The sequence below is a fragment of the Equus przewalskii genome, chromosome 28, assembly GCF_037783145.1.
Source record: "Equus przewalskii isolate Varuska chromosome 28, EquPr2, whole genome shotgun sequence".
Classification (NCBI taxonomy): Eukaryota; Metazoa; Chordata; class Mammalia; order Perissodactyla; family Equidae; genus Equus; species Equus przewalskii.
Window position 1 is genome coordinate 8413216 of NC_091858.1, and position 27068 is coordinate 8440283.

Below are 27068 nucleotides of genomic sequence, written 5' to 3' on the forward strand. Positions count from 1 at the left end.
ATTTCTGTTTGATTACTAGAATAACTTTTGGTGCGGCCATTATATTGCCAGGCCCTCATCTAGTCCTAAGAGGACAGAAGAGTTGGATCTGGAAGCTGTCCTTCTTTCAAGGTTTTCCAGTAAAGGGTAGGCTTTTAAGCATTTTATGGGACATAATTTGCCAGTGAGATATGGATGAAGTGAAAGATGGGAGCATGCCCTTCAACCAGGATTCCTTCTCGGTTGAGAGCAGAGTTCTAGTCGATCACATATCTATTATCATTTCTTTGAGATATGAAAGATGCACTACAATAAGTATAGCAACTGTCACAACCAAACTTGTATCTATTTCCAAGTCATAACAAACGTTTTCACGATAGTGATAACTGAGGCAAATCCAAGATAGGCAATTTCTTCAGAAGCGCTTCATGAAAAACTACATACTAATTTTGATTAAGAAGTCAGCGTTCTATCAGAGTTACAGAAAATGAGTCACCACTGTAGACAATATTTTCAGCTCACATCACACAAGTTGGGGAGCTAATGTTAATGTGTGAAATCTTTTAGAGGTTCAAAAAGTGAACTGTTGCTAAGGCTTTCTTAAAGTGCGACTATTTTAATGGATTAGTAACTATATAATTTTCCCCTTTAATCAACTACCACATATGAAGCTGTGAAAAATATGACATAAATGATTTGAGTTATTAAAGTGGTTTTAAATGAACCTTTGCAAAGGTCCTGAACACATTCACTTAGCAGGGTAAAAATCCCGAAAGCGAGATCCTTTCAGAAACAAAACCCAGAGACTAATACCCGGGAGTAAATGGACGTTTCAGAAAAGCTACAAGTTATGTTTTAATCTTTCTGTGGGCCAGAAAAGTTATTCAACCAAGGCTGATGATCTCTCAGAACCCCAGGGGAGAAGCACGGCCTTTGCTGCTCATGACAGCTGTCACATACATCCTGTCAATAACTAGTACAAGCAAACCCAACTTTAAAATCAGGTTTATTTGACACAATAGGAGAGAGAAAGGATCAGTGGAGGTAAATAGATTATGACAAATGGGGTCAAAGGTATTTCTACTGGAAAATGTTTCTCTAAAGCAAAATTAAAGAGTTTGACGAAATTATCTCTAAATGATGACAAAAGATATTTAGATTCAAGTTAGAGGGAGAATATCATGTTCCCTAGCATTGGCTAAGAAGGGAATATTACCCACAGGAATGGAGAGTGGTTTGAAAAGCTGTGATTAGGGCCTCATTTTTATGACTTCTACTGCAATTGATATTCATCCGTGAACCGTTGAGCTGTTGTAGAATCTGGTAGCAATCAACAGGAATGAAAATAGATTATCTGAAAGTCACTCCAAATAAACCCTTTCAGCAAACATCCAACTTACTGCTATATACATCAGCAGTGAAACCATTATTCAAAGAAAATTCCAAGCTTGTTATGAGGGCTGACTTCCAAGGCAGTTGTGACAATGAGATTCTCATAGTCACACTAGTCAGCAGTGGGTTACCCATATGAGCCAGGAGATGGGAAATCTTCCATGGCCATCCACGTTTACTCCAGTTTACTCAGCCTTCAAAATCTGGCTGAGTTACTAAATATTCAACTTGAGTCATGGTGCATTTTACAACTGTTCAGTCACAGTAACAATCTCAATTCATTCTTTATTTTGATTACTGAATGTCTGTTATGTATTTTATCTTGGAGAAATTCTCTTACTTGGGATGGCAAGAGCGGAGGAAGAGTATATAATGGCAATCATAGGATGAGATATAATTACTTAGGTTGAAGTCTCTACTCAAGAAAATGGCACCCCAATGAAAAAAGCCTCTTTTCTGAAGAGCCAAATATTAAGTGTGCCCTTCACAATGACCTGTGCTACTTAAGAGATAGTGAGGGAAGGTTTGGGAACATAGGTTGTCACTGTGTCACCTTATGGCTTCTGTTCAGGATTCAGGTCTTGGTATCTCTTCTATTGGTAAACGTGAGTTTTCCAGCTCAGTGTCTTAAAGGCTAGTTATGGAGAAAATGCTCTGCATAATGGACTTAATGATGCACGACTGGAAGAGCAGGGATCTGGGATGAGGTGTGTCAGGAGCGCTATGCTACTTATAGATGGGCAAAGCTTACACAGGCACGTCTGCATTATCCTTGCTGCTATTAATAAACGCAGTCTCTTATAAGTAGGTAATTTAAAATGAATCTTACATGATTAAAAATACCAAAAATGGAAAGGAACCTTGAACCATCTCTGCTCTGGTAGCCCTAATAATTAACAGACTGTGTGTCCAGGATATGATATGACTGCCTGCTGGTAGGTATGATTTATAATTGTTGTTCCCTAACTACAACCTTGAGTTGATTCAAGCAATTTTCTCAGTGCCCTCTGCACATCAAATAGCTCTTGTTGTTCCTGTGGCTCATGCCATTTTCTTTTCTTGTCACAGTATCCCTTTTTCTTTTACTTCGAACTCTCATTCATCTTGGAAGGTTCACAAAGGGTTCTAAAAAACTCCTCCAGTCCCTCTATCGCAATTGAGTCTGTTTTCTGAATTCCGACTACACTTCTAGTCAGTTTTATAATTTAGCACACGATGTTCTCTATATGTCTTAATTTAACCCTTCTCTCTTCTTGAGTGCCAAGTACCTCGTACCCTCAGAACTCAGCACATTGTTGGACATACAGAAACACAGATTTTACTTCAAGATAGTATCTCCATCAAGCCAGTAACGTGGGTTCATTTTCCAGACCCTCAGCAATAGGATTGTCTACTGATAATGATCTTTAGGGAAACCTCATGCTTTTATGACACCAAAAGAATTATAGAGAAAAGGCTGACCTGAAATGCACAAGGGGTATTATCCACACAGTAGACTCTCAAGTTATAATCCAGAGAGTTACAGGACATGCATCCAAAAACCGCCACCTTGAGTTGCTTTACGGCACAGTCTGTGATTGGTTCTCCAGTGAGGGCATATGTCCCAAAGCTATCTAGGAGCACGTGGCATGCAAAGGGGTCCAAAAGGCAGTAACAGGATGTGGATTCATCCTCCACTGACATCACTTCCTGTTGGGAAAAGGTGTGTTAAATTCTCTCAGCTTGAAAAGAAAATGTAATTTAACAGTTACTTTGCAAGGATATAAACAAACAAAATTTTTTTCAACATATTTTTATTGTGCTCAGTTTCTTGATGTTAAAGTCTCCTCTTCTATAAAAATAATTTCTTACATCAGGAACTCAAGAAATGGTTATATTCAATGTGTTAAAGTTCTACTGTACAAGCTATAACAAATATCACTTTGAAAATCCTCTTTTCCTTAATTCAATTCTGAACTTTTAAGAAAAAAATCTTGAACGTTAACATCAATAAACAACCTTTTATCTTATGTTTTTAAAAAGGTCTATTTCTGAAAACGTCTTTCAATATCCTTAAGGTAATATTTATTTTCTTTCAAACATATTTTCCTGTTCCATTCCACGAACATGATTCATGAGGAACCATTAAATAAATGGTTTGGATAAGATGTACTAGAATGTCAGCCTCCCTGATAAGAACTTAGGTATGTGTGAATGGTTTGGTAGAGCAAAAATATAACACCCCCTGGATGTAAAAGAGAGAGGAAATGCTGAGAAGAAAAACTAAAGTGGTAAAAATCAAAGCAGAACAAAATATAATGGAAAAGACCCCCAACCCTGGCCCCTTCATGACGCCCATGGAACTTTATGCCCCAGGAAATTTGCCTGTGGTTGTACTAGGACTGAATAAACAACAGAATGCATTTTCAACAAGGAATCTCGACTAGTTTCAAGACAAAGCTGGGCAGGTAAATGTAATCCATTTCAGCAACTGGGAATTTTCTTCTCCTAAAGAAACATGGTTTTCCTTTTACTTCTTTTGCCTGCAGCACCTCCTGGGAGGGAAGATCTCAGGGCTAGCTAGAACAGGTCATTGTGTTCCAACAAGATAATTCACCTGCTTTCATGCAAACTGACTTCAGATGACATAAAAGGAATCCCTATCAGACAGATAAATCAGAGGTTTCACTTAAAATAGTAATTCCACTGCAATCTTTCTTTGCTGTAACTGTCTCCCTTGTTGTCACCCTCCTCTTGTGTATCCTCATTTCCCTTTCTTGTCTCTCTCTCTTGTTCTCTCCTTGTACTGTATCTCTTTTACCTGAACTCAAATACACAGGGAAATAGACACTCCGAAAAATTTTCAATGCATTCATTAATTCACCAAAACAAATTCAGCACCTACTGTGTTCGTGAATACTTAAACACAGACTTGTTATAATCCTACGATGGCAAAAACAGATATAGTGATTTCTTTTATGAACACAGCCTGCCTGCCCTGGGCCTCCTCTCTAATTCCACAGAGGCCACAAAGGCAACTCAGTTCAGACGGGGACATGGCCTAGGAGGAATGACAGGAGTCAAAGTCCTATGCACCGAATACAGATACATAAGGGTACATGTCTGCGTGGGTAATTACAACTGTATTCTAAAACCAAACCAAAAAGCTCTGCCTTGTCTCTTTTCCATTATCACAGAAAAACACTAGCCAGTACCTTGAGGGTGTTATATAACACATGCCACCAACCCTGTGAAAAACAAGAAAATGCTCAAATTTTACAGCTGACTCATTGTGTTAAGAGAAAGGTTAAATGTAACCCACAGGTAGAACTCAAATTCCATGTTTTAAAAACAAAGAATCACATCTCACCTCCCACTTGCCCTGCTGCGTCCTCTTCTTTAAATGGATATTCCAGTGCTCAGAACTGACGTCTGCACAGTGTGGTATGGTCAGTGCAAAGGGAGTGGTGACAATTATGTCTGGGGGACCACAGGTGACTTCAGGACTCAGGAGCACCTCGGATCCATCCGACTGGAGGCTTTACAGTTGGGAAAACATAAAAGAGAGAGGAGGCATATTTGCATGTGAATTTAGTTACAAACGGGGATTTTTTCAGGCTGGGCAAAATCTCTTCCCAGGATTCCCTCGTGGACAGCACCACACATGCACAGGGCTGGTCTGGACTACAGCCATTTATTTTGAACTGCTCAAGCACAAAGACTGAGTTTAAGCCTTGGTCTCAAATCTTGGTTTTGAGAAACAAAATGACAAAGCCTTCTTTAGAAATATAGGGCAAAACAGAAGAAAGCAAATACCTCATACACCACACACACTGGTGTGTAACAGTGGTCACACACCAGCTGCTGAATCCTTATTCTTGCTGATAACATTACCAATGACCAAAGCCAAGAACTCTATAGAAATGACTGATCTGGTAATCTTACCATCAGATTCTTTTCTCCCAACAATACATTCTACAAACATTTTTAATGTTAGTAAGTGATAAAACAAACAAACAAATAGTTATGGAACAAAGCAACGCTTCAAATGTATCTGAATTGAGCATGTCTAATCTGGCTTTGAAAATATTTATGTTCCACCAATGCACATAAGTTATATAGTTATGTGCCATATAATGAGGTTTTGGTCAACGACGAACCACTTATATGAAAGTAGACCCCTACGATTAGTACCATGTCGCCTAGGTATGTAGTAAGCTATACAATTTAGGTTTGTGTAAGTACACTCTGATATTCTCACAATGATGAAATCACCTAACACATTTATCAGAATGTATCCCCGTCATTAAGTGACAGATGACGGTACAGTGATCACAGAGGAGACAGTTATAAATGTGCATAATCAAATACATAAATATATATCTTCCAACTCTTTCCTATTTTAGATCTAAATTTAAAGTCATTCCATCCAAACCTGATGTTCATATTTTTCTGTATCGTGATTTATACACAGTGGGAATGCAGAGTCATGAAACAGGTAAAAGAAAGTGAAATTTAACTAAATTTAACTAATTTAACTGAGATTAAACTAAAATTTAACCAAATTTAACTAATAATGTCACCTCACTGAATGCATCCCTTTTTCATTTTCTTGTCTTTTCTTTCAAATCTCTGCTCCCAAACAATATGGTGAAGACTTTATAGGGAGAAATCAGTTAGAAGAACTCAGAAGTCTACTAATTTTTCCCCAACTGCTTATGTGTTTTTGAACAAGCTATTTTCTTTTTGGCTGGATTTTCACTTGTAAGCAATACAGTGATACAGAATCTAGAGTCAATAAAGCAATTTAGGAATCTCCCAGATGACAACGCTACATGAGAGCTGGGATTGATGTTATTACTTAAACTTTCTCTCACCCGACGTCAGAAGGACATCTAAATGCCATCCTTGATCAAAAAAGCTATCCCTTGAGCAAGATCCAGATGAAATTTAGCACTAAAAGATACCATCTTTTCCATGATCGTGTATAAACAGCTTTTCTATGAGTTCATCTAACATGATATTAATTTCTGAATTGCTTTTGTTGACGTGCTGGTTGGTTCTCTCTCAAGTTCGTCCTGGTCACAATCTAGCTCATTATCTAGCATTTGCCGCTGCAATAAAAGTCGAGGCATATAACTGAGCAGGAACATCTTATATCCACTGCATCTAAAATAGCCCTGAACATTATTACAGGGTCTCCCTCCCCAAGAAGCCCTGGAGATGCCTTCAAAAAGTTCAGTCTTCCACATAGGCAACCATAGTCCAAAGCTGACAGCATAGGGCAATCTGACAATGTCTGTATTTACCTTTAATCAGGGCAGGCAAGCAAGGGAGATGGGGTCAGAAAGTAGTCCATTAGCAATAATAAATGCTTTGTGAACAGCCTAGAACAGCATACTTGAGGTTTGAAAAAGTGTAAAATTCCAGCGTGAGCTCTAACCAGTAAGAAGTGGCAGCCTGCACGTGGACGCTTGCCAGCAGCCCTTTGAGAGGGTTAAGTGCTCTCCGTGAAACCGCCGGCCACACTCAGCACAGATAGGAAGAGCAGGGATGCTAAGAGTGACCGATGACAAGCTCTCCTAAAAGAACTATTTAACTGCTTTCAGAGAATCATCCCCCTTATTGAACATATTGTTCAAACATGTGGGAATTTGGGGAATTATTGAATGCCAAATGAACTGAAATCAGCTAATCAGATGGACTCACACTCATTGTGAATAACAAGGTCCCTTTCGGTAATCGCTTAAACAGCAACGAAGAGTCAGAGGTGGTGCATCTGGAGTCTTGGGTGGAGCAGAGAATGCAGCTTTGCAGTAAGCAGGTGTTGGGCATTTCCATAAGTGCAACAGAAGCAAATCAAGATTCCTATCTGATCCTCCTACTGTGAAAATAGTGTCTGTGGGTGTAGGTTTTTCTCTGGCAAAGGAACAAAACTTAAATCTCTCTATTTTTTTTCCCATGATTAATAATAATTTGCCCTTTTCTGCCGTCTTCTATCTGTGGCAATCAGGGAGATTTACAAATATTAATTAAAGCTCTTCACACATCTGTGGAAGCAGGTGTTAACGGCATAAGGTCACGGAGAAGTCAATCAAAGCAACGGCAGCAAAATAGCCCTGAATTTCTGACTCGCAGGCTCCTGCTCTCTGTGACCAGATGCACTTTCCTTCTCTGTTACCACTAGATTTCTGGTCAAATTGCTGGTTCTTGTGACATCCCAAGGAAAGATGGAAGAAAAAACATAGTCCAATTATAGTTATAGAGACAGACTTAGGACACTTGACGACAAACAGCTGAGGAGAGATGGCTTTAACTGTGCCTGGGCAAATATGGGGACCGTAAGGAAAGCATGGATGGCATTTAAGTTTTCCCACATTTTGGAATCCATGACAAGGAAGTATTCATGATCCTGCTAGAAAAAAAAAAGGCAACATATTTTTCTACAATTGCTGTGAGTTACTAATACTGTAAACTATTAGCCGCAGTGACTTCAAGATCATACTCTGAACCACCTCAGTGCAGCACACACCCTTGTGTAGATCAAGAAGTCTGGTTGTGTGGGACTTTTGCTACCTATCTTTTTTCATTGTGTTCTCTCTCCATCTATGCTGCTCATGTGTATGAACGTTTATGGAGATAAAATGATCAATAATTTAAGAGTCAGTTCTGTGTAACCAGGTGGCAGGTTGAGCAACTATATGAAAACACGGTTGTGAATTCAGATTTCTGTTCCCACAGTGCAGCTGAGGGTTCTGAGTAACACTGCCAGCTTTGCAGGGTTGATGCCCCCAACTGCGAAATATAGAGGGAAGGAGAGAGTGCTGATCGAGGGCACGAGAGCATTTTGCCTGGTAATCTGGTAAGATAGAAAGACTCATATTGCTAACCTTGTTTAGTTACCAGAAAAGGAAACCAGGAGTAGAAGGTAGTTTCAGAGAATACACAAAGTGGGGAGAAGTACATTCTTGTGTCCTCACTTGCCCTTGACGACATCATCCCCGATACCATATCACTTGTCTGACCTTTTCTCTGTCATGAAAACAAGACAGTGTGGCAGAAGGGAAAGCCTATGCCTTTATGAGCCCCCTTTTCTTCACATACAAAATAACACCTATGCTAAGATTGTTTGAAGAGTTAAAAGAAGAAAAACACAGGGGCCGGCCCGGTGGTTCAGCAGTTAAGTTTGCACACTCTGCTTTGGTGGCCCGGGATTCGCCCGCACAGATCCCAGGCGTGGACCTACACACCGCTTGTCAAGCCATGCTGTGGCAGGCATGCCGCATACAAAATAGAGAAGACAGGCACGGATGTTAGCTCAGGGCCAGTCTTCCTCAGCATAAAGAGCAGGATTGGCAGCAGATGTTAGCTCAGAGCTCATCTTCCTCAAAAAAAAAAAAAAAACAAACAACCAAGAAGATCATAAAAAGCACCTGGCATGTGATCCATACATAAAGGTTCTGCTTTGCCAACCCTGAATTCCCACCTTTCCTGGATTTTTATGAGTCTTATTTCTGTAGGAACTGGGCTTTTGGAGATGGCTAATTTATTCAACAAATATAATTATATTAATATACACTTCGACAAAATTTTCCATGCCTTAGGGATGTGCATTATGGGTTTTTAGGTTCCTTGGCAATGTTCTCATCCCCACCTCCTGCAGCCTGTCCTCAATTCAGCAACCAGAGGAATCCCACTAAAAATGCCCACTTGTTCCCACCTCAAGCGAGTGCAACTGTTCCTGCTGCTCAGTGCTGCATGGAAGAGCCTTCCTTCAGACATCTCCATGGTCAGCTAGCTCCCTCACGCCCTCAGGTCTTTGCTCAAGTGACGCCTACTAGCCAGGTGCTCGCTGACCGTCCCTGAGCAACGGAACTGCAACATTCCCTCCAACAAAGGCTTATCTTTGCTTTTGCTTTTCTCCACAACACTCATTGCCCTTTAATACACTACACCATTTCTTTACTTATGTAATTAGTCTTTTGTCTTCCACAAACTAGAATGTAAGCTGTATAAGGCCAGGGATTTTTTTGGTTTATTTGTTGATTGTTGTGTCTGCAGTGCCTGATATATGCTGGTTGTAAGCACTCAATGGTATTTGTTGAAATGGATAGGAGCCAGCTTGAAGTGGCCCCAAGTGGTCAAATCTGGAATGTTTTGAGCATCAAAACAAAGTAAATAATGGTAGTAAAGGATAACAACCCACTGGCTAACGTAAGAACCTGTTGAATATATGGATGTAAATGAACGAATGCATGGAAAGGGGAAACTCTTCCATACAATAGAAAGCCATCTAATAAATGTAGAAAATCATCATTTGGAAACCAACCATATTAACATTTGATTTAGTAAACAATTAGGAATGGATGCTAACCTACTTGGTGGGAGTTTGAAGAATAATAAGGAACTATTCGAAGGGTTTCAAAGTATCTTCCCACAAGATACTTATTAATTACAAAGGGTAAAATATTACTTTATAGTGGAAAATCTTGGCAGACACCACCTAACCCAAGTTATCAAAGCTAATGTTGTCAGTAATGGGATGAATCAATAGAATATACCTCCGGGTAAGACACAGTGAAAAGAACTCAGCATCACTTCTGTAACATTCCTGCCAATAGTATATAACCTGCATCTAATCATAAGGACATATCAGACAAGCCCAAACTGAGTGACATTCTGTAAAATAACTGATCTACACTCTTAAAAACTGTTAATGTAATGATATAGAAACAGACACAGGAACTATTCCAGATTAAAGGAGACTAAAGACACATGACAATAGAATGTAATGGATGCATTGAATTTTCATTTGGTGTAAAGGACATTAGTTGCATAATAGGTGATACATGAATAAAGTCTGTGGAGTAGATAATAGTATTGTATCAATGTTAATTTCCTGATTTTGATACTTCTGTGGTTATGTAAGATAACTTGTTTTTAGGATACACACTGAAATAACTAGGGGCAAAGGGATATCTTGTTGACAATGGTTAAAAAATACATGTGTGTGTATATATATATGTGTTTTATTTATTTGTATGTATATATACATATATATATACACACACATGCACATATGGAGAGAGAGAAGAAAGAGTAGAATACATCAAATGCAATAAAATAATATTTGTGAATCTGGGTGTGGGATAGCTGGGAATTCTTTATACTAATCTTGCAACTTTTCCTTAAGTTTGAAATTGTGTTCAGAAAAATAAATTTTTTGAATGAATGAATGAAGATAGAGGCTTAGGAAGAATTTTTCCAGAATTCTTATAACAAAAACCGTGGGGTCACTGACTACTGTATAAAATGTGTGGTGGAGGGTGACGGAGGTGCTGCAGCTGGTGGGGATGAGGTGCTGGTCCAAACCTGGCCACGTGGTAACTAGCATTCTGTAGCCCCCGTCTGCAGCCCAATGCCAACAGAAGGTCACAGTGATCAAGGTCAGTTACGAGGCGGCAGCTGCTAACCCCGGCAGCACTGGAGTGTATCTGTGCACATTTCGCTTTTGCTTTCAATATTTCTTGACCTGATTCTAGACTTGTAACGTGTCACTCTCTTCAAGCAAAACAACCAGCTCCATATTTCGAGATGAGATTTTCAATGTTGTTGTCTGTCATGCTGCGCTGGGTAATTATTGTTCCCTCCTTTCCTCCGTATGGTCTGTATTATAGATTAATGTAGGTTTGATCACCTTTACCCAGAGTAGCACTCAGGAATGCAGGCAGTAGAGTAATGATAGTTTTACTACGCCAGACCCTGGGTCGATACATAATTAAATCATATTTTAATGGAATAAACATAAAAGGCAGATAGATGGAAACTGTACTTAGTCTTAAAATTAGAGCTCAGAATTCAAGGTAGCTCCAACCTCCCACAGTTTTCTACCCAAGAAGATACATAGCTTTAACTATTATTAGTCTCCTTTTCTCTTTTCGTTAGAACTCTCATATATTGACCTAGAGTGCTAACATTGCTGTAGATAAAAATCAAGGTTTGGGGCTTATTATTCCTGTTGTTTTACTTGAGTCAAATACTCGTCTCACTCTCCAGCTCTAACCAGATCTTTCAGATCAGGCCCAGGAAGATAACATCACAGAATCTCCAGCAGAGATGGGCCCTTTAAAGCTAGCTTGGCTCATCAGTCAACCTCAACATCGTGACTAGGTCTCCTGAGGGCTTTAACCGTGTAACCACTATGTATGACTTAAGAAAAGAGATTTCTGGAAAGGGATAATAGGGGATGAGGAACAGAATAGAGGAAAAAGAAGTTGAACAAAATCTTCTCTTTATCACAATAGATTTCTCCTTTAGTCTTTAAGTGGTTGTAAAACTGTAATGTGGTTCACAATTCCTCAGGCAACTTACTTAATATTATATCCCCGGACACCACTGATGAAGATTCTGAATCAGTATTTCTGGGATAGGGCCCAGGAACCTGCCCTTTTTACCTGCATTCCCTACCTGCAAGGTATGCCTGGCATGAACATTTGAGAAAAGTTGTGTAGTTCTTGAGAAAATATCCAAAGCAACACCTCATGCCATGGGGGATTGGTGGTCTATCAAATATAGATAGGGTAGGTTTCCGAAATGGAACTTGGATGCTGGTCAAGTTTAAATGCTCAATATTAAGACCTTGGATGATGCTACTATGATTGAAAATTCAACTGCACAGGGACTGTTCCTACGTCCTCTTTCTTTAAGTAGCATGTATATTAGTAAGCAAGGATGTCAGGTTGGGGGGTTAATTAGCAGTAACTGGAAATAATGTTATAGCTCGTCAAGCCGTTACATCCCATTATTTGGGGCAGAGAAAGGAGCGGTGAGAACAGTGGATTACAACAAGCAACAAGCCCAATTCACTGAAGATAGAAGCATATGGCTCTACTATTAAAGGGTTTAAAGATCTGGGTCACCCACACGGTATTATCTGGAATAGGATCACAGAAAGGGAGATGGCACAAGGCGGGTTGAGGTGGGAGGCGAATTACATCCACACTGGAATGAGTTTTTGACTTTGCTGAAATCTGAGCAACACCACACTGAGAGATTAAACTGTTTGCATATGTTAAGCGGCTTTAGTTTACACACACATTCATAGGGTGTTTACCAATTAATAGACTCAAGGAATCACAAATCATGTGTAAATCACCAGTTCATAGACACAATTTAAGCCTCATCTTTCATGCCTTGTCAGCTTGCCTTTAGCTTATTTCCTAGGAGCAGTGGAATGATGGCTCACTGAAGGTGCTTTCGAGTGAAAGAAAGTGAGGGGAGAGGGAGGAGATTGGATCTGCCGGGCATGCTGCTGTGACGTTTTTTATATCAACTAAGTTATTTATTCATTTATGTTTTGAATAGGGCAAGACAGCCTTCTCTGGAGGAAACCTGAGTTTTATTCCTAGGATCATTTTATTTTAGGCTGAAGAAAGACCTAGGAGTAATCAGGCCCAATACCATAGTTGTGCAGATGAGGAAATAGAAGGTCATGGTGTGAGGTGGAGTGACACGGTCAAAGTCACACCTCACATGTGACAGAGTGTGGACTAGAATCTCCTGTCCTGTTAGTGTTGGTTGCTGTGGGGTGTGTGTGGAGGGGTGGGTAGTGGAAGGCACAGACGTTTCCTGGAGACATTCTCCAAAACTGGAATTTCTAAGGTGAAATGTCGGAATGAGAGTTGCTAAGATTGTATTCATAGACACTAGAGAAAGCCTTAGGAAAGTAGGGCCTTGAGGTACATAGAGTGGTCATAATAGAGGCTTGAATTACAGTAGTCCCCCCTTTTCTGCGGGGGATATATTTCAAGACCCCCAGTGGATGCCTGAAACCGTGGACAGTACCAAATCCTATATATACTGTGTTTTTTCTTATACATCATACCGATAAAGTTTATTTATAAACTAGGTACAGTAAGAGATTAACAACAATAATAAAACATAGCAGTTATAACAACATACTGTAATAAAAGTTACAGTAGATCTTAGCAACCTCAGCATACGAGTTTTTTCTTTCCTTATTAAGTTGAGAACTTTCACCTTTTCACTTAAAGGAAACACTTTAGGGCTCTCTTTGGCATATCTGAATTGCCAGCAACACTACTCTTGCGCTTTGGGGTCATTATTAAATAAGAGTTACTTGAACACAAGCACTGTGATACCTTGACAGGCGATCTGATAATGGAGACAGCTACTAAACGACTAACGGGTGGGTAGTTATACAGCCTGGATACACTGGAAAAAGGGGTGATTCACAGTCCCGAGTGGGATGGAGGCAGGATGATGCAAGATTTTACCATGCTGCTTAAAACGGTGTGCAAATTAAAACTTATAAATTGTTTATTTCTGGAATTTTCCATTTAATATTTTCAGAATACGGTTGACCGAGGGTAACTGAAATGCTAGAAAGTGGAACCACAGATAAGTGGGGACTACCATAGTTACCTATTATTGCTGTAGCTCAGACTTGATGGCTTAAAACAGCGCAAATTTATTATCTTAGAGATCTATAGGTCAGAAGTCTCAGTGAGCTAAAATGCAGGTGTCAGCAGGGCTGTGTTCCTTCTGGAGAGTGTAGGGGAGAATCCAATTTCCTTGCCTTTTCCAACTTCTACAGGCCGCTCGCATTCCTTGGCTGGAGGCCCCCCTTTTATCTGTGAGTCAGCAGTGCAGCATCTTCAGATCTCTGTATCTGACTCTGATACTCCTGCCTTCCTCTTATAAGGACCCTTACATGGGCTCACCTGCCTAATCCGGGAAAATGTCTCCTTCTCAAGATCCTTAACTTTAAGGACATCTGCAAAGTCGCATTTGCCACGTAAGGTAACATATTCAGAGGTTCCAGGGATTAGGATGTGGACATCTTGTGGGCAGGGGCATTCTTCTACCACCAAGACTTCTCATGACTTTCAAGTTAGAACCTAGAGACCCCTCTGCTCCTGCCTCCTGAGCCACTGTTGTCTCCCAGACGCCGCAACATTGAATCAAGGTGTTGCTTCACCTTTGCGTTATCTTCATTGTTTCAACTGCCAGCACCTCCTTCCGATGTCCAGAGTGAAGCTACACATCCTCACACAACTTTATAGAGTCCTGGGAAGTTACTACGGTTTGTCTTAAAGATTATAACCAGGGGAGTTCCGAGGTTGATCACCCAGGTTTGCAAAGGGCTGTGCGGATTGTTTTAGAGAGCACGGGGGCAGCCTCAGCGTGGGCTGGTGTCTTCTCCCAGCATTTTTATTGGGTTATAACTAAGTGAAGTGAAAAGGATGATCTATATTAAATATCTTAATAGGACAGGTTATTTCAACTTCCAGCATGAGCAATAAAAGAGATGTCACATACAAATAAAAAGAATTACAGTATGTGGTGTTCCTTTACAATGCGCAATCAAACCCATGAACCAATGACGTTCCTCTTATTGAATTAAGGTACACCTTCCATTCCGATCCATTAACAACATTCACAAGCCATTATTATCTCCTTAATGGCATCTTTAATTAAAGACCCCTCTGGACCACTCTAATCACTTCACATTGTGAGCTCACATGGGCTTGAAATGTACGTTGATTAAAATGAGGGCAATTTTTACTTATACATGTTTGTTTGTGGACCAAGGGAGTGTGAGGTGGAAGGGACGGTAAAGAGTGTGGTACGGGGAAATTCTCCATTCCAAAAAAGGCAGATCATAAAATGACAATGTGAGAATTCTCCCTCCTCATCCCCAATTTTTCCTTTCCCCTTTTTCTTTCACTATTTTTCTCTTCCCTTCCTCACTTTTTAGGGGTAATAGCAATACATTCTAACCTAAATGCCTTTGTGAAGAAACCATTGTGATTTGACTGTGGAAAAGAGCACAATCTTTAGCTAAAGGTGAATTAACCCTTCTAGGCCATTAAGATTCCCTGTGATAAATTGCCCCTTTTATTACACTGCATGGCACTGGTAGCCTGAAAGAATGAATAGTTCCCCAAATGGCAGCAATTTACTCCCCTGCACCAGCAGAAAGAGCCCCTTTGTGTGTTACTTAGGAAGCACTTTTCCTCCTCAGCAGTTCCCTCTGCCTATTACAGAGTTAATGCTACATCTCCTGAAAGGGATGTGCCATCAATTTGATTCTTCCAATAAAAATTTCTAAAACTCACTTAAAGCAACAAACTGGATTCAAATCCATGACTGACCACTGAACAGAAATGGTGACAGGGACAATTTGTTCATTTCTACCCATCACTATTTAGCAAGGAAAGCCTGGCAAAGTGGACAGGGACAAAGCTTGTTCAAAGCAGCATAAACCAGCTGCCTAGCTTGACTGGTCATTGATCTCCTAATCTAAACACCAGCCTTTGTTTGGACCCATAAATACAACCCCAAAGCATAAATCATAGGCCAGAATGTCAGGAGAAATAGAAGCAGACCTGAAGGAATTGTCGCAGGGTGTGCTTTGTATCTTCGCGCAGCTCCTGATTCTACAGTAAACAGTTAATATGTTTGCCGTCACCGAATCAATCTTTCCTCTAAGTCTAGGAACGTGATAGCGGTCAAAAGGGAAGAGCCCAGCATCATTGGCACAAAAAGCAAATTCCACGGACTATAGAGAACTTGTAGACAAAAGAAAATAACCTCAAAGTGTAGCATTTATATGGCACTTTATAGTTTACACAGGAATTCTCATATATGAAGTCATTTTATTGTCCTCACCAAAATCCTGAATGCAGTTAGTAATATACAAAATTTATAGATGATAAAATTGAGGCCTAGAGAAAGAAAATGACTTGCTCAAAGGCTGTACATGGCAAGGGAGACTGAAACTCGGGCCTTCTGAATCCCTGTGTTCTCCTCACTCATTTCTGATAATTATTTCTCAGGTGATGCCAACGACTAAGTCTGCAGTACTTTTCTGACAAGTTATATACATTACTAGTTCACTTCAACGAGTTCCAGAATTGGCAGATTCTTGCCTAGTTAGGAAGGCAAAGAAAACAAAGGAAGGTGGAAGATTTCACCCTGCACAAAGCGGGCAAGCATAGTCTTTGCCCAACATGGTGACACTTTGCTGTAAGTAGTACTCCTGTCACGTTCTCTAACCAAAAGCTCGACATGGGATTTCGATTCAGTAGTTGTATTTTTTCTTGGTTATAAATATTATTTTTGCCTTGTATCTATTTATTCTTTAATCAGTTTTCTTCCTATCCCTTTTCTTCTAAGTCAAAGAGCTGTGTTTATTTCCTGGAAGGAATTCCAAAGTTTCTCCCAGGGCATCTAATATCACAAACTCTCAGGTGACCTTCAGATGGCATATCTCTCTCTACTAATTAATCATCAATTCCCCAGCCAGAATTCTGGGAATTATCTTCAACTCCTTCATCTCTTTCACCCCACATTAACACACACACGCAGGCACACACGCACCAGATCTTGCCGAATTCCTCCCCAAGTCTCTCTCAAAACTCCCCACTGACAGCAATGTGGGGATTAGAGAAAGAATGCAAAATGTTCCCAACTAGAGACAAGGACACACAAAAGTAGAGTAACTATAATTTATCGTCCAAATATAGATACTTTTGAGGATGAAAAGGAGCGTTCTTCATAATTGTGCTAGGCAAAATGTGCTCACAAGGAGGGTGCTGGTATAATGAAGAATTGAACTTGGGCAGGGGCAGTGCAAATGAAGCAGAAGAAAATATATCTATAATGCAAATATGACCAGGCCTCCCAAATCTTAAACCTCATTAATCCCTACCCACCAGGTAAATTTCAGTTTCCCCTCGGCAGCAAATAACACTCTACATGGTCTAGTCCTTATTTTTTTAGCCTCATTCCTTGTCACTCTTCCTTTCATATTTTGTTCTGATTTGCTTAGTTCCAAAATATGTGACGCTATTTATACCTCTGCGCATTTGCATATTCTATTCCCTTCAACTAGAATGCCTTTTGCTCTCTGTCTTTCAGTGTTTAAGTCAATTGTCACTTTCTCTCTGTAACCTCCCCTGCACCTTTAGACAGGGCTCCTCCCTTCACTCCTGGTTAGCATCTGTGTATCTCTGTCACCACGTGTATCACACTGTAGTATCATCATTCATTTGAGTAATCGGGTTTGCTTTCAGGGCTTCGTCTGTTATGGTAAGCGGTTCTAGCTCTCCTAGTAACTGCTAACAATTGTGCTTAGTGGAACCGCCCCTGGTAGCAGGGTCCCTTGAAGACATTTCATTTTGATTCTACAACTTTTCAGTAACATCTAGTTATTAAAATAGTTTGATTTAGTTTTGAGGACTCATTTTTGTTAATTTTAAAACTTTAGTTTTACATCTGATTCAAAATTCCACCCCCACCCCCAGTAGCCATGCATATAAACACACGTGTGCATACACACTCATGCACGCTTACACATACACACACAAGGCTCTAGATGCTTGGTCTGGAGAGGAATGAATAGGTTGTCTGCTCCCTCATCTATTCCCTACTTCATGGGCTTATCCCTATGGCATTGTGGTAGAAAGGAAGGAGAAGGGACACCATCTCCTCAGTTAACTATCTGTGGCAAGGTGATGATATTTTTCTTGGATGACTTAAGAGGTTAAGATAATCCTTGATGGATTCAGTATAGATGAGTAGTGACTCCAAAAGGCCTCACTGACAGAGTCCAGGTGACTGGATTGCAAACAGTTGCCTCTAAGCATCTGTAGTTCCTTGTGGGTTTCCGTTACATCTGCCAACTGGCCCCCAGCTGGCAGCATTTTGATCCTGTTGTCTGAGCCTCTTTGCCTCACATTGAAGTGGCCCCTGGAAAAGCTATTTTCAATCTCACTTACACTGTCTAGTTTCCAGCTCCTGGCCGGGGTCATCTTCTTTACCTCTTGGAAATATGGGGACCTGGCAATTACGGAAGTGCTTTTTGCCCCCTCTCCTTGGCATTAGTGGATGCCCTCTCTTCCAAAAACTGCTTTTTCCATCCCTTGGTAGCATGGCACAAGTCAACCAAATGATAAACAATGAGAAAATCAGGTATCAGTGTCTACTTCCTGCAGATGACCCACATTTAATGAGTAATTCTCCTGGGGCTATGCTCTTTGGCTTTGCCAAAGGCAGGGACAGCCATTTTCGATACCTATACTGTTCCAAAACATGACTTCTCCTTTTTGCTCTTCAAGTCTTGTTCTTTTATCAATAGGGAGGGAGGAGAGGGCATGGTGTATGAGTGAGTTGGGGTGTGGGAGTGCCTATTCTTAAGAAATGATGCTGTTCAGCAGGTTCTGCAGGGAGATGGGAAAATTAGGCTTGCATTGTAGCTGGCAAATCTCTGAAATTAGAATGTTGGGGTGCTTAGTTCTTTTTTTTTTTTTTTGTATAAATCAGCTCTTAACTTTGTCAATTTCAGGAATACGGAAAATGTCCACTGTGCCCCAAACATCATCCTGCTACATATAAACAACCTCCATCCTCCAACCAACACCCCCACCAGAAATAAACTCCTTATATATAAAGGATCTTATTTTTCTTGATCCCCAGTACTGAATACATTTGACCCTTAATAGTCATTGACTGAAGTGAGCACATAATATCAACTGAAAACTATTCCAGAAGTTCACATCTTTTTTTCAGTAAGAAGGAACAGTGTTTTTTGCCTGAGCTGGGGGGTGGCTTGAGACACAACCTATCAGGTGAGTCCTCCAAGCTGGAGAAGGTGAACAGAGATACAAATCAACCTAGATGGTCTAAATGAGGTTTCCTCCATTGCGGCAATGTCCTGACCAGTCACCTGATGTCAGGGTAGTGCCAAAGGCAAGTGCTCTTATTCTGAGCTCAAGAGGCAAGGTTTTGACTGGGTCATACACTAACTGCAGTCGCTTGGTGGCAGAGGTTTCTTACCTGTGGAGAAACCAGAGCTTTTAGAGGTTCCAAGAATAGTGTGTGCAGGTTCCTATTTTACTGGGATGAAAGGTCTTAGAATGGCCTCAAATGTCTGCTTTAATATAAAGAGTAGTTTACTACAAACAGATTCATTTAATTAAAGCTCTATTTTTACAAGTAGAATGGTCATACAGATCCATGTTTTCTTTTTCACTCTTCTAGAAATGAAGTCCTCTCAAACAGTCTAAGGACATTTCTGAGTGCTTATATCCTCTGTTAGGCATGACACGGGAGGAAGCGTGTGTATATGTGTGTATCTATAATTTTGTTTTTGTGTGTTTTGTTCTGGCTACCACGAAAGAAAAGCCATAGGAAGCCATTCCACAGGAGTAGCCTACACTGCAGTGCTTAACTGTGAGCCCATTACTGGGAAAGAAACACTGTCATCTCTCTTCCATTTCCCAGAGCTACTTTTTCTGTCTTCCTACTCTTGTATTTGCTCTTATTTCATGCCTTGCTATTAAACCCATAGTGTCATCAAGGTACCCTGAAAAAAGTTAATGTTTCATAACACCACCATGTCTACCTTCCTAATCCTCACCCCAAGACAGTTGCACCCACTGGGCAGACCATACCATTTGATAGCAAAAAAAAAAAAAAAAAAATGTAAAAAAGTGGTTGAAATATCCCATCTGGGCTGAGCCCAAATTCCAAAATATGTATCCTTTTGTAAATTCTTCAATAAGATTACTTACATTTCCAATTCTACTAGAAGCATTTGGTCAGGAATACGCACATGATGATGTAATTGGAAAAAGAAATGAATGTTTGCCTTTGGTCTCATTTTATTGCTTCTCAGAAGAAAGCTGAATATAATAATTTTCTGGTCCATTGCTCTACTCTCCGACCACAGGGTGCATCAGGGTGCAAAAAGAAAGGGGTGGTGGCAAGATTGTGCTACATTGGTATCATTTTCTTATTGTTATCTATGTGGCAGAAATAATTGATTCTTTTAATTTTCTTGTTTAAATACTTTAATTTAATTCTATAAAATATTATCAAAACCTGGTTGGAGAGGATAAAAATTTTTTCCCCCAAAATGTTCCTGACAAAATGTTAAAAAAAAAAAGAAAAGACTCGAACTCTTTCAAATTAAACTTTACGAAAAGAGACAGGCTTTTTGAGAATGATTAGTGATGGTTTTCTGTGCTCCCAGGGGCCTGTGATAAAGGAGGCCACGTTTGGCACTGAGCTAGCTGCTGAAATACCCTTGATCCATGGGAGGGCTTCTCATCAACAAATACTTCTGGCAGCCCCAAGTTCAGGCCATTGCCTTTCTGTCCCTGTGACATCATTAAGCATCCTCTATTTTGTGAATGGAGCAGGGCATGAAACCTAACTCTTTGCTCTGTCTGTGTAAAGGCCTGGAAGAAAGATGCTTAAGGCAATGTTCTGACATCCGAGTGACTTCAAAGCAGGGGAAAATGTCTGGATTTAGCCACTCTTAAAGACTCCCTCCTGCCTTTATACTATGTAGATACTGGAAAAGGTAACCTGGAGCTGGAAATCATTGAGTTATAGCCCTTATGCCTCTCTTTGTTGGGCTAATTTCTACTGATCTTTTAGACTCAGCTCAAGTCAGATCTCTTGGAAGCCACCCTCCCCACCATCCGCTCTGTGAGTCTATCCTTAGAATAGATTAAGGGCTCTCTATTTTTCCATTGCTACCTGTGAAATCCTTGAGTGCAATGTAATTCCACATTGAATTACAAAGTTGTTGTTGTCTTCCCAACTCTGGGCCCCTCTCTGTCTGTGTCATGGCGTATTTCTATTATTAAATGAGCCCTGCCTCTCATCAAGCATGTCTTACCAGACTCAAGAATATGCCTAATTCTGCCTTAAGGTGGGCAGTGTGATGTAGCCTAAAAATACATTATTAGTCAGAAAATTTTGCTTTGGTACTCAGTCCTGCTACAACCTAAGGCAAATCTATTAACTTTTCTTGGTCTTAATTTCCAAATCTATAAAATTAGATTAATTATATTATTATTACTTACTACACAGGATTGATATAAAGATTAAAGGATATACTGTAGGTAGACTATTTTATCAAATATAAATGTATCAATGAGATTTCCTTTTCTTGTTTTATCATCTTTGAGACTGCTGTATCACTGTGCATCATGCCATATCCCTGTGAGGTAGGTACCTACTACTATTTTCAGATGAAGACACAGAGTCACAAAGAGTTTCACTAATTTACCTAAGTCACATGGATAATAGCAGTGAGGCTTAGATCTGAACCCACGGCCTCTGATGCCTGAGCTCCCTCTCTTAACCACTGAGCTCAAATGTCTCCTAACGTCGTGTCCGCTGAGATTCGGCGCTGAGGTGAGACATGTTGCCAGCCTTTCTTCTCTCCACTCTATAACGCAGCAACAGAAATTCACCCCCACAGACTTCTCAGAAATGTTCAACTTGATCCTACCTTCCTGCCTTGTCTAATTCTCAGTGCTTCTATGGAGCCATTCCAGAGGATGCCTCTTTACAGGGGCCAAGAGTTGGAAAGTAACATCAGAAAGCTGTATCCTTAAAGTCTCCAACATCAAAGAGAGGTGGTATCCTTTAATCTATGAGCACTGGAATTGGAATCAGATGCCCTGAAATCAAATGCCAGCTCAGCCAGTAAGCGACATGCGCTTGGAAAGCAAGGCTTATTGGAACTTTCAGTTTTTTAGAGTTTTTCCTCATCTTTAAAGTTGGTACAAAATTCTCTTCTTTTGAATATTACTGTGGAGATTAAATGATTCAAATGTATGTGAGAGCACTTTGCAAATTATACTGAAAGAGGTAAGTAATTACTGCTTTTCCAAGAATGCAAAGTCCCCTTCCAGCAAACTATTTAATACATACGTATGTACAAAAAGTAAACAGAGATAATTTTCTAAGCATTATAACAAACTAAAGGTCCAGATTACAGGAGGAGGTTGGAAAAGATTCACTAAGATGGTTGCTCAAGTCTGAAAGTGTAGACAGAGCAGGGCCATTGAGGAAGGAAAGTGACATCGTTCCACTTACTAGAAAGTGCAGAGTATCCTCTTAGAGGCTTCCCAGGAACGCAAGTAGGATCTCCCCCAAGAGACAGGGTACCTTCAATTCAGACAATGAACAACCTCACTTAAAACTTACCAAAATATCAAACTATAACCATCTGAGATGATTCGAATACAGGGGATTGTTCTGAGTTTGTGATTCATTCCACACAGCCATATCCTTGGGAATCTGGTACAGAATTTAGATCAGTGATATCAGTTACAGTTCCACTAAATCATCTCCTTGTTATCCCAGGGATGCAACTCAGAAAGGAGCAACAGAAATATATCATCAATAGGAAAATGGAACAGACTTCAATTTAAATACAGCATAATGATGTTGTTTGGAAGATCCCACTGTAATTCTCTATGTGTGGAGGTGATGGAGAGTCAGAAAATTCAATTCTCACACCTATGAACTAAAAGGGAGGGAATTGTGATGGGTCCAGAGGCAAAGATGAAAGAAACAGAACAGCGCTGTTCCAGCTCTGCAGACTTTGAGGAAGAAGGGCCTTCTTCTGAGCCCAAGTTCAGAAGAAGATAGGGGCAGCATAAGATGAAAATGGGTTTTTGAGTGACCTTACAAAGAAAAGATGACACTAAATAGCTACAGAAATGGCCTTCTCCTGATTAATCACAGGATTAAAGGCTGAAGAAGTCAGATCTAAGCAGCCTCCTGGCCGGGATGAAAATAATTCACCCAAGATTTAAAAAAGTAGTTGAAAGGTATTTGCTATTTTTAGTGGTTTTATAAGTAGTTTGGAGCTCTTCAAAAGGGAGTGAGGATGGCCAAGGAAGCTAAATGGGCTGCAGCCCAGGGGCTGGTCATTTCTTTAAGAGATAGGAACATCTAGGAAGTTTTCAGCAACAGGAAAAGGAATGTGTGCTTCCTGCAATTTTATTTTATCCTTAGTTTAATAGAAAAATGCACACCTCATAGATCTGAATCTTGAATGAGCTATTCCTGTTTCTGTCCACCTTCCGAGACAGCAGTAATGAACTCACACCCTAGATGCAGATGGATAAACCAAACGGGTCAACGTGGAACTTAGAAAGCTAGCAAGGGAGGACCGCATCAGGCCAAAGCTGTCGTTCAAGGTCTGCGGGCCCTGGTGAGCTTTTATGTATTTCTCCTTATTTTACAATTGCAGGGTGTTGCAAGTGATATTTCCCAAATTTTTGAGCTGTTTTATTTAAGTTCTTGTGTATTTGATGCCTTTCGGCACATTCTAGCTCTGACCTCCTAAGAAGAAGCTTTCAGTAAGAGAGAGGGATTGAGGTGAGTTGTAAATTAGGTGCCTTTGAAAATATGAACTAGCCCTAGGTTAACTTTCAAATAATGAGGTGGAAGACAGTGGGGATGGGTTTGGGAGGAAGGAGCTGAACACAGGCTCCGTGGATTGAATATGATGAAGGGAACACTATGCAGAGGTGGGGCTTTGCAGGAGGCCATGCTTTCATGCAAGGTTAACTGGATTCTGCCTCAAACTTGATTTTTGCAGGATGTTGTATTTACAAGCATATGTGTAATTGACAATGACTTCAATTTTAAACAGGTACAGTTTCTTATATAAATCAATGAAAGAGATACAAACGAGGTGACTTATCCAGAGAACTCGAGTTTTCTGTCTGCTTAACTGAGATCTTGAATAAACTCTGTAAACCTCTCTGCGCCTTGGTTTCCCCTATTTGTTGAGTGGAGATATTTAGACACTAGCATGTTTTCAGTGCACAGGTAAAGGATCTAGCTCTGCAGGACTGAGGAAATAACACGAGAGCCCGACATAGTACAGCTTACACTCCAACAGTCGACTAGCAGAGCCTTTTCTTCCATTCCTCTCAGGCCGGGGAGAGCAGCAAGTGAAAAACCATTGGGCACCAACAAATCCTTTTATGGAGATAGCTATCAAAATCTGTTCAAGCCATCTGTTTCTCTGGCTGTTTTTCCTTTCAGTGTTTTTCTTTCATGTGTTCTTTCTAACAACAAAAAATCTATTCTAAAATAACCAAGATGTTATAACTGAAAATGCCAGAGGTATATATCCAGTTTATGAGAGAAATTGCTTTCTAAAGAGGAGTTAGGTTTATCTTGTGTGGAGGAAGGCAACATTTCTACAAATATTATAGTTGTGCTAAGAAAATAACCAACTAGTTTCATTAAAAGAGTATGCGACAAGATTTGTATTTGTTCATGTAATTGAATTTAATGCTGCTGAAATTTGTCAGACCTGAAAGCTACTGAAGCGTGGACCATATTTTCACATTGAGGAAAACTGCCTAAGAAATTGTCTCTCAGCTTATAGCAGGTCTTCTGCTGACCTTCAAAGGTTACAGGTCAATGGTTCTCTGCATTTGCATAAGTCCTAGCACCCAAGAGTGCCTCCAGGGGTGATTTTTTTTTTTTTTCTTTTGAGAGGAAGACTATGTGAGGCAGTCAGTGTTTATGGAGAGGGCTGCTTATGACTTCCTACTGGTTCACTGTTTTACCTGTGGTGTCTGCTGTCCCGATGTCAGTGACTTAGGTTGGTTACCTGTAAATGTGGAGCTGTGCGTGTTTTCATTCTAGCCAATAGTTTTGCGACTGGTTTTTCCTCTATAGAGTCAAGTAGCCCACTGTCTCATCTACACACCTCCATGTCCCATTATCTTAATAATTTCAGATTTTCCGCAGAAGTTCCATTTCATATTTAGGATGTTATTAATATGCCATCCTTCTCTGTCTCTCACCTGGGTTCACCTTGGTTGATGGACATATAAATCTCCCAAGAATTCTCCTCTGGGATGGCACCATGTGGTATGAGTAAACTCACCCCTAAAACAGAAAAAGCAAAAACGTTATTTGTAGATTTTCCAATTATCTTGAAGCACCTCAGTTGAGCAACTTACAGATGCTTTCAAAACAGGAACTGCTCAGGGCTGGCCCAGTGGCATAGTGCTTAAGTTCACATACTCTGCTTTGGTGGCCTGAGGTTCATGGGTTTGGATCCTAGGCGTGGACCTACACACTACTCATCAAGCCATGCTGTGGTGCCTCTCACATATAAAATAGAGGGAAGATTGGCCCAGATGTCAGCTCAGTGACAATCTTCCTCAACAAAAAGAGGAACATTGGCAATGGATGTTAGCTCAGGGCCAATCTTCCCCACCAAAAAAAAAGGACCTTCTCACAAAAATTCATGAATTCCAAATTCTGGAAAAGTTTATAAAGTACAAGATGATAAAGGGAACACTGTTTCGTAAAGTGACATAAAGAGGGGCATAGTCTTCAACTGTGTACTCAAGTTAATTTTTTATTTAAAATCTTCCTGGTATTTTTTAATTGTCTTAAAAGATTGGGTGTCCTGAGACCAGGCACTATCAAACAGATCTGAGAATATAAGAGTTTATTAATGTATCTGCTCATTTCCTGAAAAGGGATCTGGGATGATGGCTGAGCCATTGAACATTTTGCTGGAGGCTGGTATGAAATTGTCTTCTAAATTGTACATCTTGAAGTAACTTTAGGGAGGTAATCAATGGAGTATTGCATTTTGTCAAGAAAACCACAGAAAGAAAAAGCATGGATAAGCTTAGAAACATTATAGGTAGTTGTATAGCCACTATTTAGCCCTATACTTGCAAATAGAAGCTGGAAAGGGGTACGGTTAAAGGTGATTTAGCCATATTCATGTCAATGTTAAATTGAGAAAAACTCAGTAGCCTTACTTCAGTAAAGTCATGTCACGTAGGGAGGGAAGGCACATGGCACTGCATTTGAAATGTCCCTTCTCTCCTCTTGAATGCTGTGAAGTAAATATTTCCTTTGGCCAAGAGAGAGGAGTCTAGAGTGGCCAGAGATTCTCTTTGCTGTAACTTCTTGTTTATAAAAAGAGATGAAATAGAGACACAGTAAGATCTTTACAAAATAAAATCTCAGGGCATTCTCCTATTCTTTGCATAATACAGCTCTCAGCTTTTCTCCTGTTATTAGAGCTAATGTAATTGCACAGAAAGCTTTCAGGTTGCTGATGATAATTTAAATCCAGAGATGGGAGGCTTTTTCTGATATCCTTCTAGGTGCCTGTTAGCTGCTATAGAATCAAGGAAAGCAACACTTATTGCAAAACAAGTTATTTGTGATTCACATTTATGAGCATTATTCAGTAACATGTTAGTTATCATCAGGATCTTTCACTAGCACTAAGAATAGGGCATATTTAAATACAGCTTTTCAGCAAGGGTATTCATTTATATTCTGGACCTTAATGTCAACAGTAGCAGAACTATAATTGCCATACTTAGGGGCCTCTGATCAGGCTCCTCCTTTCATTGACCATTCTTCCTTAAATGTAGTTGACAAATGAAGTGGCCTCCATGACATCCTTTCCTGCTGTTTGAGCAGAAGTTGTAATACACAAGGTATTCAGTGTGTGGATGTCAATCTGAATACACGCCTTAGGTATTTTGTATTCTCTCTTAGTTTGACATAGCACTTTCTCTCTGTTGCCTCCCTTTCAGACTATCGAGGCCATTATGATAACAAAGACATTCAGTTCCTATTCTTTAGATACAGAAGCACAGGTGACTATCATCAAGCAATAATGCCCTTTTAGGCAGTTAACTCAAAAGAATAACTTAACTGTGCTCCCATTTTCCTTTTCCTATTTTTTCTTTTATTGAAGTATATTTCACTTGGAATAAAATGTACCCATTTTGAGTGTACAAATTGAGAAGTTCTTGACAAATGTATACTTTCATGTCACCACCCTAAGAATCAAGATAGAAAACATTTCCATGCCACAA

At 40.0% G+C, this 27068-nt stretch overlaps 1 protein-coding gene across 9 annotated transcripts in view; it reads right to left on the bottom strand.

The window, feature by feature from the left end:
- Positions 1–27068, bottom strand: part of UNC5D (unc-5 netrin receptor D) — a 492857-nt gene that overhangs the window by 38899 nt on the left and 426890 nt on the right. For all 9 annotated transcript variants that reach the window (XM_070599133.1, XM_070599132.1, XM_070599131.1 and 6 more), the window contains 3 exons: positions 25014–25098; positions 4721–4889; positions 2833–3060 (listed from right to left, as the gene is read on the bottom strand). In XM_070599133.1, coding sequence (XP_070455234.1) covers positions 2833–3060; positions 4721–4889; positions 25014–25098 — 482 coding nt within the window. The remainder of the gene's footprint in view (positions 1–2832; positions 3061–4720; positions 4890–25013; positions 25099–27068) is intronic.